Here is a 12,918-nt window from a genome sequence, read left to right on the forward strand (position 1 = left end):
TGATCGTCAGTTCCCAACCATTGTCTTCCGACCTTCTTTGCTCAACCTCCATCCCTTGACCGTCATCATCACCATCCATAGGAGATGTGTTAGTATTCTTAATTTTGTATATCATCTTCTCCAAATTATGATGATTAGTGAATTTATATAATCTTGCTTATATAATAGATCATTTTAACTAGGCTAGGTTTTTTGTTCTTTTGTGAGTTTTTCATGTAAAGCTCTTGTATCTCCAGTGAAACTCTTTTTTTTTTTATCTTCATGTATAATAAATTTTTGTATAAAACTAAGACGGTAACATTAATCCCTCACTCTAATGCCATGAATATTCTAGAATATAATAGATTGATTCATGAAAATTACAACCCATAAATTATTGAAAAGAAGGATGGGTGGGTTTGTTTGTTTTTTAATAAATCATGATTTGAGATTAAATTAAATTAAATTAATTGTAATGAATACAAAATTAAACTAATTATAAGTGAAATTGAATTATTTGATTGGCTTAGGGGTTATTTAGGATCAATTTTTTTTTTTTATTTTGCTTAATTTTTGTTTATTTATATTTTGATATGAAATAAAGATTGCTTGGTGTTTAAATATATAATTTTTACTGAATATCAAATATGTTGATTTATTTAGTGGTGGTAGCGATTGATTGTTGTTATAAAAAAAATATTCAAACACCTCAAAATTATTTTGAGTGTTTTTTTTAAAACAACTTAATATATTTTTTTAAAATAAAAAATAAAAGTGTTAAAAATAAACTAAATAAATATGTTTTAAAAAATTCAAAATAAAAAGATCACAAAAGGCTCCTTAAGTTTCAATTTGGTTTTTAGTTAGTTTAGAATTACACTTATTGAATGGATACAATATAGTATTTTTGGTTTGATGTGAAACATACTTATTGCATCCTGAAAAATTCACAACAGTAGAGGGAGATATAGTTTAGCATCTAATCTTTGCATGAAGATCCAGCACACATACAAATAAAAGAATAAGGTGCATCATTTATAAGAGACAACAATATTTTTACGTGGAAAACCTTGAAAAAGAGCAAAAACACGAGGTCTGACTCAATTTGAATGAATCTACTAGTATTCATTATTCATTACAAATGAGGCCCTTCCTTGGGGGGAAGTTCTTTGGCTTGATGTAGCAAATATACATCATAATAAGCACATTACATTGTTGTAGTTGGAAGAATCCACTGACATAAGAAATGTTCTCAAGAAAATGTTGGCTTGTTTGTTTGATCAGTATGATCATAGTCAACTGATAACGAAGGTCAGAGGTATCATAATCGATGGGTGATGGTGGTTGGAGTCGCTCGTAGTTTATGGGCGAAGATTGTCAGAGTGGACCATAGTCGATGGGTGGCGGTGGTTGCAGTGGACGGTAGTGGGATGGCGATGGTGGTCAATGTGGAGCGTATTTGGCGTGCAATGGAGGTTGGAAATATCATAGTTGGGCAACTGTCGATGGACGGGCGAGAGTCATGCGACAATCGGTGGTTGGGCATAAGTTTGTCAAGCGTTGGTAGCAGGGTGGAATTCGAATTGTAACTTGAGTGGAGAGCAAAAGATATGTGTCACCGAGTCAAATCGACTTGTGAGTTAGCTCGTGCTCAACTCTAATGAGCTAAGCTTTAGCTTATATTGAGTTGACTTATTAACTTATGAGCTAACTCAGCTTATAATAATAATTGACATATATTACATTTACAATATATTGGAATTCTAAAGTTTAAGTACAAAATTATTAAAAATGTTAATTTTTTTAATAAATGAATTGATTCAGCTTAGGGGTGCAAACGAGTCGAGTCGAGCTTGAGTCATATTTAAATCAAGCTCGGCTCGTCGGTCAAATCGCAAACTCAAACTCAAGCTCGAGCTCGGATTGAGCTTAAATGGTCTGCTCGAGCTCGGCTTGTGGTGATGGATGCGAGCTTGCCAGGCGTAATGCTCTCTTCCCGCTCTGATCATGTTTCCGCATTTTTACGAGAGCATGCCCGAGCTTCCGCTTCCACTTTCGCACCTGCGCTACTGCTTCCGCCTTTCGTGGTTCCACCTTCAGCACTCGAGCAGCTCGACAAGTAATCGAGTAGAGTTTCATCTTGATCTAACTCAAGCTCGATAATCCAACGAGCTCAAAAAATTGCTCGAAGTTAAACTCAAAACTCAATAAACACAGCTCGCAAGCTCATCAACAAGTCAAGTCAACTTCACTCATTTGCAACCCAACCAAATTCAGCTCGTTGAACTCATAAACTTAAGCTAAATTTCAATGCACAAATTGCTCAACCGGTCTTAAGAAATAACCGTACTACAATATGCGCCATATGGCCCAATCCGCTTCTCCGATTTATTTGTTTACTTATTCAAAAAAATGACTTTATATTTATATTATCAATGGAGAAAGGTTAAAGGCGGAGAGAGAGAAGGCGCGCGAGGGGGGAAGGTACGAGCGAGAGATCATCGCCAACTCCCACTCTTCAATCGTCAGGCGAACTGTCCCACTCTCATCTGCATTTCCAATCCTTGGTTCTCCTCCCGGGAAGGCAAAAAAGGTATTTTTTTTTATTGTTTTCGAAATCAAGTTTGAGTTTTTTTATTTTGGGTGATTTCTGACTGGAATCGCAATGCCGGTGTAGATTTGGAGAGCCATCGCGATGGTGGAGAGGAAAAAGACTGCCGTAGGCGGGGGTGCCGTAGCGGGAGGAGGAAGAAGGCAGGGGGTGAGAACTTGGGCGCTGAGGGTGGGCACGAGCATAATGTTGTGGACGATGATGATGCAGCTGAGTTCCATGCCGCATGTTTGGCAACCGCGGCTGACTTGCTTTGGAGGTCGAGGAAGGGATCCTAATTCCACCAACTACTCCATTCTCGAAAGCAAGTACCCGCTTGAAAGTTCGAAGACTTCTCCGCCGGCGTTAATACCGAGAAGTAAGTTGATTTCTTGGTTTCTTGGTCGTTTGCGGTGTGGATCGATGGTAAGATTTAGAAATCTTTCAATTAGGTTTCTTTTTTTTATTTTTTTTTATTTTTTTTGTGTGTCTGTGATAATGAATGTACATTGGGACTAGTGGCCGATTGGTTTTGCACGGTTGATTGGTTTGTTTGCGGTGAAAGATCTGTAAGGAGTTATAAGATTGGTTGGCCTTTTTGGTGAAATTTGTGTTTGTTTAGATCGTGTGGAGAGCAGGGCATTCGATTGTTTACTGATTAAGGATTAGTATTCCTTCAGCTCTTTTAGAAGCTAGGGTTTGGATGAATAAATCGAGCCAGATTAATTTGGGAATTTTGATAGATTTTAAGGGTTTAGGATTGTGAAGTGCTTAGGGAATATTGTTTGGCTCTTTTTTATCCTAGGGTTTGGATGTGTAAATCAGACAATCTTCGAAATGTTATGACTTTTAGATTCATGAACTGTATTAGTTATTAAAGTCGCGATTTTTTGTTCAGGAAGGCTTGTGCTGAAGAGAAAATTTGTTTGTGGAAGATGGTAAAAACCATATATGTAGAATGTGTGATGAGGAAATTCAAAATTTATTAGTTGCAAAACAATGAGTATGTGAGGTAGTACGGATCAATTTTGCCTGATTATACAAATGGCTAGAAACCTATTCAACCTAAAATGTTTAGGTAATGCTAGCAAGGCGCCCTTGCTTTGTTTGCAAAAGCTCATTATTTTAGAGAATATGTTACTGGCTAAGCTGAACAAATATTTCAGGAAAGTAAGTTTAATATCAAAAGGGAAAATATATATGGATTGAACTAAATAAATTGTGAAGTTTTTTCATCCTTATCTTTGCTGCGTGGTTGGGCTATTATTAGATATTTATGATCAAAGCTTATGTCAAACAAACTCTACTAATTAGTTTAGAAAGAGAAAGATAAGGCCATAACATGAAAATAGTGCCATAGTCCATACATAGTCAATACGAAAAGGTTTGAATGCTAAATTTAGTTATATATAATGAAGCACAATCATCATGTTAGACCAGTCCTTGGATCAGTCCAGCCAGTCCACCCTGGACCGGATCATGTTTACACCAGGCAGAACAGAGGTTTCGCCCAACTGGAGGCCGATCTCCTTGGTGGATACCAACAGTGAATTAAGAAATATTTAAGGATGGGTTTGGGATGGAAAATTCAAAGTAAAGGGCTGTTTAGGGATTTAGATGATTGTTGTTTTGCTTTAACTAGATTATTCTCCCTATGCTTAGGGTTAGATATATTTTTGTTGAATTCGGGAGTTCTCTTAGGTTTGCTTGGGCTTTAGCCACCGGCTAGGTGTTGAGAGAGCAAGATCTTCCTCTTGAATTGAAGATCTATTGTATCTTGTTTGTTTTTTCCATTTTTCATCAATATGATAGCATTTCAAGAGTTTTGTAACTAGATTTTTCTCTATTTCAGATTTCTCCTAGCTGAAACTGCAATTTCAGCCAAGTACGAATTCAATTCATGCACTTGTTTCCTAACACATTGTTTCCATGGAGTGTGATATTGTAGGTTATCGACAATTAGCCCATGAATATTTTTCACATGATGCAACTGATAAAAAGTAAACTACTGAACACAAATTGTGTTGTTCCGTGAATTGATTGCTAGCTTTTCTCGTTAGCCCTTTTGTTGTTGTGTTTATTTTTTTCTTGTACATAACCTTAATTACACTTAAGAGCCTCATTAATTCTACTTTAAATTAGGAAAATAGCTACCCACCTCATTCTTCCTTTCCTTTATAACTTAAAAGAAGCAATATGGTATTATGATTTACTTTTGATCCGATGGAGCATGATCAATCTAAATAATAGTACTTGCAGAGATTTCATCACTTCCTCTATTCCCAATTGCACTCTCAACCTTTCCCAACTTCCTAATGCACATAACTGTGAGAAGGGATAAACTCTTTTCCCCCTAAGATAAAAAACATGAAAAGAGTAAGAGAATTACAAATCTTATCGCTATTGTGTTACAATCAACTCATTTGAGCCTCATGTCAATTTAAATATTGCCACCTGTTATTTTTTTCAACTTATATATAGAGTGAAATTTTTACTACTTGTTCTTTTTAAAAAAACTTTGAACTTTGTAAAAGAAGTAATTCTTGGTAAAACTATTTTTGCAACATGATTTAGGAATTGCAGGCGGTTCTTAAATAAACCAATATGTAGTCTCAACTTGGTCACGTTAATGCAATTATCATATAATGATATATTTAGTATGATAATATAATAGAAGAATAAATTTAGAAAGACCAGATGCGGAACATCTCATGTTAGTTTTTTTATCTTATATATGGAAATATAGAAGTGAGGTCTAAGCATGAAAATGTCAACATTAAAATGAAGTTCTCATATATGCGTTAGACCTATAATCACTATGTGCCTTAAGTGATTGACATAACATAGATTTAGTTAAAAAAAAGTGATAAAATAGTGCATAGTGAAACTAAATGGGGTCTAATAAGTGCCAATGTCCGACATTGGTCGAGTGCTTTTGTATTTTTTATCCAAAAATGAAATATTTATGAATTTTTTATATGTGATTATTTGCCTAAAAAGTTTATTAAGATACTCAAATGATCAAAACTCTAATTTTTTTTCTACCTGGAATGTAAAACATCAAAATTTTAGAGTACTCAATTAGATTATTATCATCATTAGCCTTATAATAATTTTAGAGTTCAGCTTTATAAGTCCTCATTTTTCGTTAATTCTTATAGAGTGTTCCTGCCTAAAGTGCTAAACCTTTTTTTACTAATCATTTTGAATTGCTTCTAATCATCTGACATTAATTCTATCTACTCATCACATAGTGTGTTGTCTACACTTTACTATATATGTACAAATTACCTAAGTTTATTTTTTAGGCTTTAAGTACTTTATTCATTTGTCTAATAAAATGTTGTTCTTTAATTTATCTTTTTTAGTTTGGCTATATATTTGTCCTAACATTCTCATTTTTGTTAATGCTATCAGCATATTTTGATAAATGACAGATTTTGATAAAGACTATGTTGCATGGTGTGATGCTCTCATATATATGTAGCTTATATGTTTTTCCTTTTTGTAGTGCCTACTTAAAAGAAAGTGGATGTGCTTAGTGTTTCAGTTGTTTTTTTAGCTTTCTGATGTGATATAATTATAGAAATTTTGTACTATTTCATAAAACTAAACAAGTTAAATTAACTTGCTCGCATGGCTTATATTACTTGAAAGCATGTTATACTTAAATTGGATGAATATTTTGAAAATCTATCATTTTTTATTGCCACCCTTTAAGCATAATTTATTTTTTTAGTTTACTTGTCCATCCTGCTTGATCAACGGTCAAATCTATGAATGTTATCCTTGTAATCTTCATTCAAATGTTTCTCATAATAGATGAACTCTGAAATTCCGCACAAATGATGACTCAATCCTTGAAAAATGAAAACTTACTGTAGTAGATTCTTTTAGGACTTCGATAATGATCTGCTACCCTATAGCCTATGCATAATCTTAAAGGGCGGTCTTCTTTATAGGGGTTTACAAAAGCAATGGTTATCTTCTGGTTTCTTGCAATGGAGGTCTCAACCAGATGAGAGCTGCGGTGAGTAAATTTACTGAGCTTTTTTCTGCTGATTTGAATGTTCAATTTTCAGTGCTGGTGTCATATATTTGCTGATGAGCTTTTGCTGCCTCTATTCCTTTTTCAAATTACTGATCTTTCAGATCTGTGATATGGTCACAATAGCTCGGTATTTAAATCTGACATTGGTTGTTCCTGAACTTGATAAAAGGTCTTTCTGGGCAGATCCAAGGTATGACAAAAACCATAACTTGCTTTATGATGTTCTACAGTCAATTTGCGTGTGTTACTTCTAAACCATTTGAGCTTTCTTTACAGTGACTTTGGTGATATTTTTAATGTTAGACATTTCATCAATTCTTTAAGAGATGAAGTGAAGATTGTTAAATCACTCCCAAATAAATTAGATTCCAAAGTTACCAGCGGGCTATTCTCAATGCCCCCTGTCAGCTGGTCTAGAGAGACATACTATCTAAATCAGGTCCCAAGCATGGCCATTTTTTTGTCCATTTATGATTTTTTTTGGGGTGCACAGTATCGTTTTTCACTGAATTCGACCATATTTGAAGCAGGTCTTACCTCTTATAAGGAAGCACAAAGTACTTCATTTCGATAAAACAGATGCTCGGCTCGCAAACAATGACCTTCCCACCGAGCTCCAAATGTTACGATGCCGTGTTAATTATGAAGCATTAAGATTTACTCCGCAGATTCAAGCTCTAGGTGAGAAGATTATTTCAGTTCTTCGGAAGAACGGATTTTTTGTAGTGCTGCATCTGCGATATGAGATGGATATGCTAGCATTCTCTGGTTGTACTCATGGATGTTCTGATGCTGAAATTAATGAACTCATAAAGATGAGGTTTATTCTCTTTCTTCAAGAATTTTTATATGCTTCCTTGTTTTCTGGATTTTTTTTTTATCAGCCAGCTTAATCCGGCTTGGGCTTTCAGATATGCATACCCATGGTGGAAAGAGAAAGAAATCGATTCGGAAAGTAAAAGATTGGAAGGTCTATGTCCTCTTACACCAGAGGAAATGACATTGGTGCTACAAGCATTAGGAATTCCAAGGGACACTCAGATTTATATAGCCTCAGGAGAAATATATGGCGGTGAGGGAAGGCTGGCTGCTTTGAAGTCTGTATTTCCTAAAATTGTAAGTTTGTGCACTTTGTTTTTTCAAAGACTGCACAATCTGCAAACCTCTAAGCCTCCTTTTTTTTTTTTCTCCTCAGGTAAGAAAAGAGATGATCCTAAGTTCCTATGAGTTGGGCCCCTTCCAAAATCACTCCACTCAGATGGCTGCACTAGACTACCTGGTTTCTATTGCCAGTGATATATTCATTCCAAGCTATGATGGCAACATGGCAAGAGTTGTCGAAGGGCACAGAAGGTTTGTCCCCTCCTCTACCAAATCATTTCTTATAGCTCTTAAAGAGTTGTTTCTTTTTGTGAAAGCTTTACACAAACTTCATGCTGCCTCAATGTTGTATGGCACTTGCAGGATATTGATAGGAAATACTTGAGTTCGCAAGTAACCCTAAGAGTAATACTTGAGTTTGCAAGCAAACCTATCACCGATTAGTGAAAAACAGCGAGAATAATGTGAAATCTGGGTGAAAACAGCCCAAAATGATATATTGTGGTAAAAAAATCAAAGCCAAACAATATTGAAAACAAGATACAAGAGATCCTCAATTCGAGAGGAGGATTGTTTCTCCCAAATCTTTAGACAAGAGAGTCTAGAGGCCAAGTCGCCAAAGAATCCTAATTGAGAACAAATCAAAAACATAATCATCCCTAAAACATCTTATGCTCTTTAATACAAAAACTTTCCTAATCTAATTTCCCTCCCAAGCCCTAGCCTCCCCCTCCTTTTTAATTTGAAATCAATTGGACTAGTGGGGCCCACTAATGTGGGCGGCAAGAAGAAAGGGAGGCGGACTTGGTTCAGGGTGAACCGGCCTCTTTGATCCAAGTCAATGGAGAGTCATGTTTGTGTAGGCTGTATTCCTTAGCTTTCTGATTTAAACAGTTAAAATTTTGTTTGAACTATAAGATGAATATTTTACCACTTTAAGCCCTGAAAAAGTGAAACTTTTGTGTAATAATTTGCTCATACAGGTACAATGGATTCCTTAAGACCATCCTCCTCCATAGAAAATTACTGGTGGAGCTTCTGGATTTGTACCATGAGGAGAAGCTATCATGGGATCAGTTCAGAAATGCTGTCATTGAAGTTCACAAGAACAGGATTGGCCTGCCAACATTAAGAAAGGCCATTCCTGGGAGACCAAAGGAAGAGGATTATTTTTATGCCAATCCTCAAGAATGTCTCAGCTCACCAAAAACTTCCAAGTACCAGATGGACATGCTATAGCATCTGCATCCAAACCATCAGACCTGAACTCAACTTACACTTGAGAGCAATTTTGTTCTCTCCTTAGCAGCTCCGGTCATTCTGGCTGCCATTGATGAGGCACCTCTGAAGTAAATTTTCCTGTGGAAGAGAGGAGATGCTTATTGAGCACCAGTGCAGCTTAAGCTGTTGGCTGAATTCTCTCTGCGATACTTAGATTTAGATTTACAGTTCTTGAATAGGTGATCTAACAGGATTAAGGCTTCGTTTGAGACATCTTTTTTGTTGCTTTTTAAAACAGTTTTTTAGTACAAAAATTTATACTAGAAAACCGTTTTATGAAGCAGTGCGAAAGCTGTCCCAAACGAAGCCTAAATCACGTTTAAATCACTTTCTATGTGAAACACAAAGAACTTTTGTATGTCTTGAATCATCAGGGAAAAGTTTGATGGCAATAGCTCTTAAGATGCCTTCATATAGATGAGTGAATTCTTGATGCATAATATTTGATGAATTTTTTTGGGACAACTTTCTCGTTACTTTCGAAATCAGCTTTTTAGTATAACAATTTTTAGTTAAAAAAAATTGTATTAAAAAGTTACTTTAGAAAGCAGTAAGAAAATCATCTTAAACAAAACTTATATTAAGCTGAAATCTACATCAAGCAAAGCTCCAAGTAGCAAATAGATTATATTATCAACTTTTTTGTCTGCAAATTGAAGATTGTTAAAGAATAAATTCATTTTTTTTCAAATTTTGATTACTAAATATCTCAGATTTTCTTAATTTTGACATATAACTTCTTGAAACAATAAAAAATTATAGACATGTAATTGTTTCTCTTTTTTTTATTATATTTAATTACTATCATACATAAATTTTATCTAAATTTTAATTTTTTTTTAAAAAAATTTCCTTCTCAAATGGTCAAACTTCTTTCAAAATTTTCCTTCTGATGATTGTGATACATAAATTCTATCTAAATTTTAATTTTTCAAAGATTTTTTTCATTCTCAAATGGTCAAACTTCTTTAAAAAATTTCCTTCTGATGATTGTGATTATTTCTAAAATGAGGTAAAAATGTCAAAATATTTTAATATAAATGATCTAAATTTATTTTGAGATTAATGTATTATAAAATGTTTATATAAAATTAATGAATTTTAAATTCATCCTGAACAGCAGATATCTCCAGAATCATTGATTGACAAAAGATCTTTAAAATGCACAACATGGAACATTAATATAAGCAAAATATATGGCAAAATATCACATTACTTTAGTTCATAGAATCCTGACTATCCATCTTTTGACCAATCATAAAGCATTTTAATTTTAATATAAGACAATATTTAAAATCATTATAAATAATTTAAATCTATAAGATGACAATAGAAATATCTTATAATAATAAAAAAAAAATTTAAGCTCAAAATTGTTCTACTGTAATACAGATTATAAAACTTGCACAAAAAAGATAAGCTTCCTATCATTAAAAAATTTCACTGCTCCGGGAGAGAAATATATACATAAAAGCTGCTTCTTTGATTAACCAATATCAACTAATTGAGATAAAGATCAAATTGATTTCTCTCCTCTGCTTCGGTCGATCAATCTCTTCAAAAAGAAGCCAAATTTTGCGACGACTTAGGAGAAACTAAGCTCGAGACATAGCACTCCTGCGTGGAAACATCGACGCCGGCGTTGATCAAAAAGGCCCAAACGAATTCTGCAAATCTTCCAGGTTCAGATCCGAGTACCAATCGTATTCCTCTTTAATCGCCGGCGCAGCTGGCGGAAGCTGCGCCGCGCCTGAGCTGCGATTCATATCCACTGCTTCGTGCCCCAAATCATCCAAATCCGGCAACTCGATGTCAGATTCCGGCGTCCTGAAACTGTCCTCCGTCAAGTCCGTCTCCTCCTTCGGTATCCTCTCCCATCCTTTCTTCTTATTATACAATCGGCACAGCACCCAATCGTCCAACTGCAATAAAAGTTCCATCTTTGATCAGTTCTTTACCGTTTTCATTTCCCAATTTATAAAAAAATAATAATAAAGCAAAACTTTGGATGATTGATTATTACCCGCAAGCTCCCATTTCTTCTCGCGCTGCGATTGGCATCAGCGAGGCGATACTCATGCATGATCCAATCCGTCTTTGCGCCTTTCGGCGGCTTCCCGTCGTAGAAAACCAGGGCTTTCTTTATACCAATCGGCCGGGAATATCCCGCCGGCGTGACCGGCTTGTCCGCCCCTGTTGCTTTCCAGTACCCTCGCCCGGCGGCGCGGTTCGGCCGTGATCCGTTGGGGTACTTCCGATCTCGCGGCGTGAAGAAGTACCACTCCCGCGTTCCGAACAACGCCTTATCTGCTCCCAAAAAATCCAGTTCAGTGAGGAAAATGAAATAACCAAAATAAAGCGAATGAAGACAAGTTGTTCGACGAAAGTACCAGGTAAGTCCCAAGGGTTATATTTGTACAAATCGAGCTCGGCGATGATGGGAACGGGGAGAAGCTGATGAGAAGCTCTCCGGCAGAGGTAGTGGACCAGAAGCTCTTCGTCGGTGGGGTGGAACCGGAATCCCGGCGGCAAGTTGAGCTCCGCCTCCGCGTCTCCGATCCTTCTTCCCATATCTCTTTCTATCTATTCCTCACTCTCCGCCGGGTTCTTTGGCGAGGTATAAATACTTGGATATTTCGGCGCGGACTAAGCGTCGATTGCGTCGGTCGACACGTGGCGGGTGGGTGCTGGCCGGTTTGGAATCCTTGGTCTCTCTGACATGTGCGAGTTGGGTTTTTACGGCCAAGGTTGAATGGGCTGGCGGTGACGTCACCGCGTTCATCCCCCCGGGTATTTTGCACGTGTCCGCGCGGTTGATAGAGATAGAGACTACGTCGGCTGGAACGGGGTGGTGACGTGGAGATTAGTTGGCGGTTCGTAAGAAGAGATGGTGTTTGTTGTTTTGATGGGATCAAGGGGTGGCTTGGGTGTGGGCCCGGTTATTGTGACGTGGATCACGAACCGGTTTCTATGGGGTGGAGAAAATCGTGACGGTTCAGTCAACCCCAGTGAAGTATTATTCTATGAGAATGCACTACTGTAGAATAAATTATTAAATTTAATAAATTTTCAAATTATTAATAGATTATAAAATAAATTTAGAAAAAAAATACATATATTTTTGCATTTAATTGGAAGGAAGTGAAATATCATATTTCAAAAAAAAAAAAAAAAAAAAAAAACCAAACAAAAAAAAAAAAACTCCAAGCAAATATTCTGAGCTCTTTAGAGCGAAATACATTAAAAAAAATTCAAGCCAAGGAAATAATTTGCTTAGATTGGCAACAAATTATAGATAAAAGAGTTTTGATTATGTAAGTATTTTTTTTTCAACAAATTAAACTTTTGGCTATATGAACTTTAAATATAAGGTTAAAATTGTCCTTAGATTTTAATATCATAACATCAAATGATATGCATGGTTTTAAAATTATCCATTATCAACATACATCATTAAATCGTGTTCGCCATTGAGCGAAATTATATCCATCATTTGCCATCGACCGCCGTTCAAATTTGGCGTTCGTTCATTAATCACTACCCATTTTCGACTAATCCGTCGGTCTTTATCATGTCGTTAATTTGAATTTTCATTACTCCTCACAAAGTCAATAATCAACTGATATTTATTTTCTTATATGCCATCAACCTACAATAATATTTGCCCACGTTTATTTGTCGTCAATCAAGATTGATGCCTGTCATCTTTCATTGATTAATATCATTTTTCATGGCCTTCATCTCATAATTAAAAGGGTGGACTATTGTAATTTTTAATTTATAAATAGATGCTACTTCAATTGTATAAGATGCAATGACCTTTTCTCTTCATATTTTATTATTTTTCGTGTAAAAAATGTCTTCTAAGCCACAATCAATTCAATTTCACATGCTCAAATAGCAATATATATATATA

General features: G+C 35.7%; 2 protein-coding genes across 3 annotated transcripts; one reads left to right on the top strand and one right to left on the bottom strand.

Annotated features, from left to right (window-relative positions):
• The first annotated feature begins 2,424 nt into the window (after positions 1-2,424).
• Positions 2,425-9,454, top strand: LOC110111417 (rhamnogalacturonan I rhamnosyltransferase 4-like). 2 transcript variants are annotated; one of them, XM_020843285.2, is made up of 9 exons: positions 2,425-2,572; positions 2,657-2,948; positions 6,532-6,599; positions 6,722-6,810; positions 6,897-7,059; positions 7,151-7,440; positions 7,532-7,736; positions 7,816-7,973; positions 8,705-9,454. In XM_020843285.2, exons 2-9 carry the CDS (start codon positions 2,675-2,677, stop codon positions 8,958-8,960), a joined length of 1,503 nt encoding a protein of 500 aa, XP_020698944.2. In that variant the 5' UTR covers positions 2,425-2,572; positions 2,657-2,674; the 3' UTR covers positions 8,961-9,454. The 2 variants fall into 2 exon arrangements, with proteins under 2 accessions (XP_020698944.2, XP_028555770.1); XM_028699937.1 differs by having other exon boundaries at positions 6,924-7,059.
• Positions 9,455-10,395: 941 nt separating this feature from the next.
• Positions 10,396-11,604, bottom strand: LOC110111459 (NAC domain-containing protein 68). Its single transcript, XM_020843361.2, has 3 exons — positions 11,393-11,604; positions 11,026-11,309; positions 10,396-10,924 (listed from the first exon to the last, which is right to left on the bottom strand). The coding sequence occupies exons 1-3, from the start codon at positions 11,571-11,573 to the stop codon at positions 10,649-10,651; spliced, it is 741 nt and encodes a 246-aa protein (XP_020699020.1). The 5' UTR covers positions 11,574-11,604; the 3' UTR covers positions 10,396-10,648.
• Between the last annotated feature and the right edge of the window lie 1,314 nt (positions 11,605-12,918).

This window comes from Dendrobium catenatum, unplaced genomic scaffold (genome assembly GCF_001605985.2).
Source record: "Dendrobium catenatum unplaced genomic scaffold, ASM160598v2 fragScaff_scaffold_1414, whole genome shotgun sequence".
In the NCBI taxonomy this organism is placed as follows: domain Eukaryota; kingdom Viridiplantae; phylum Streptophyta; class Magnoliopsida; order Asparagales; family Orchidaceae; genus Dendrobium; species Dendrobium catenatum.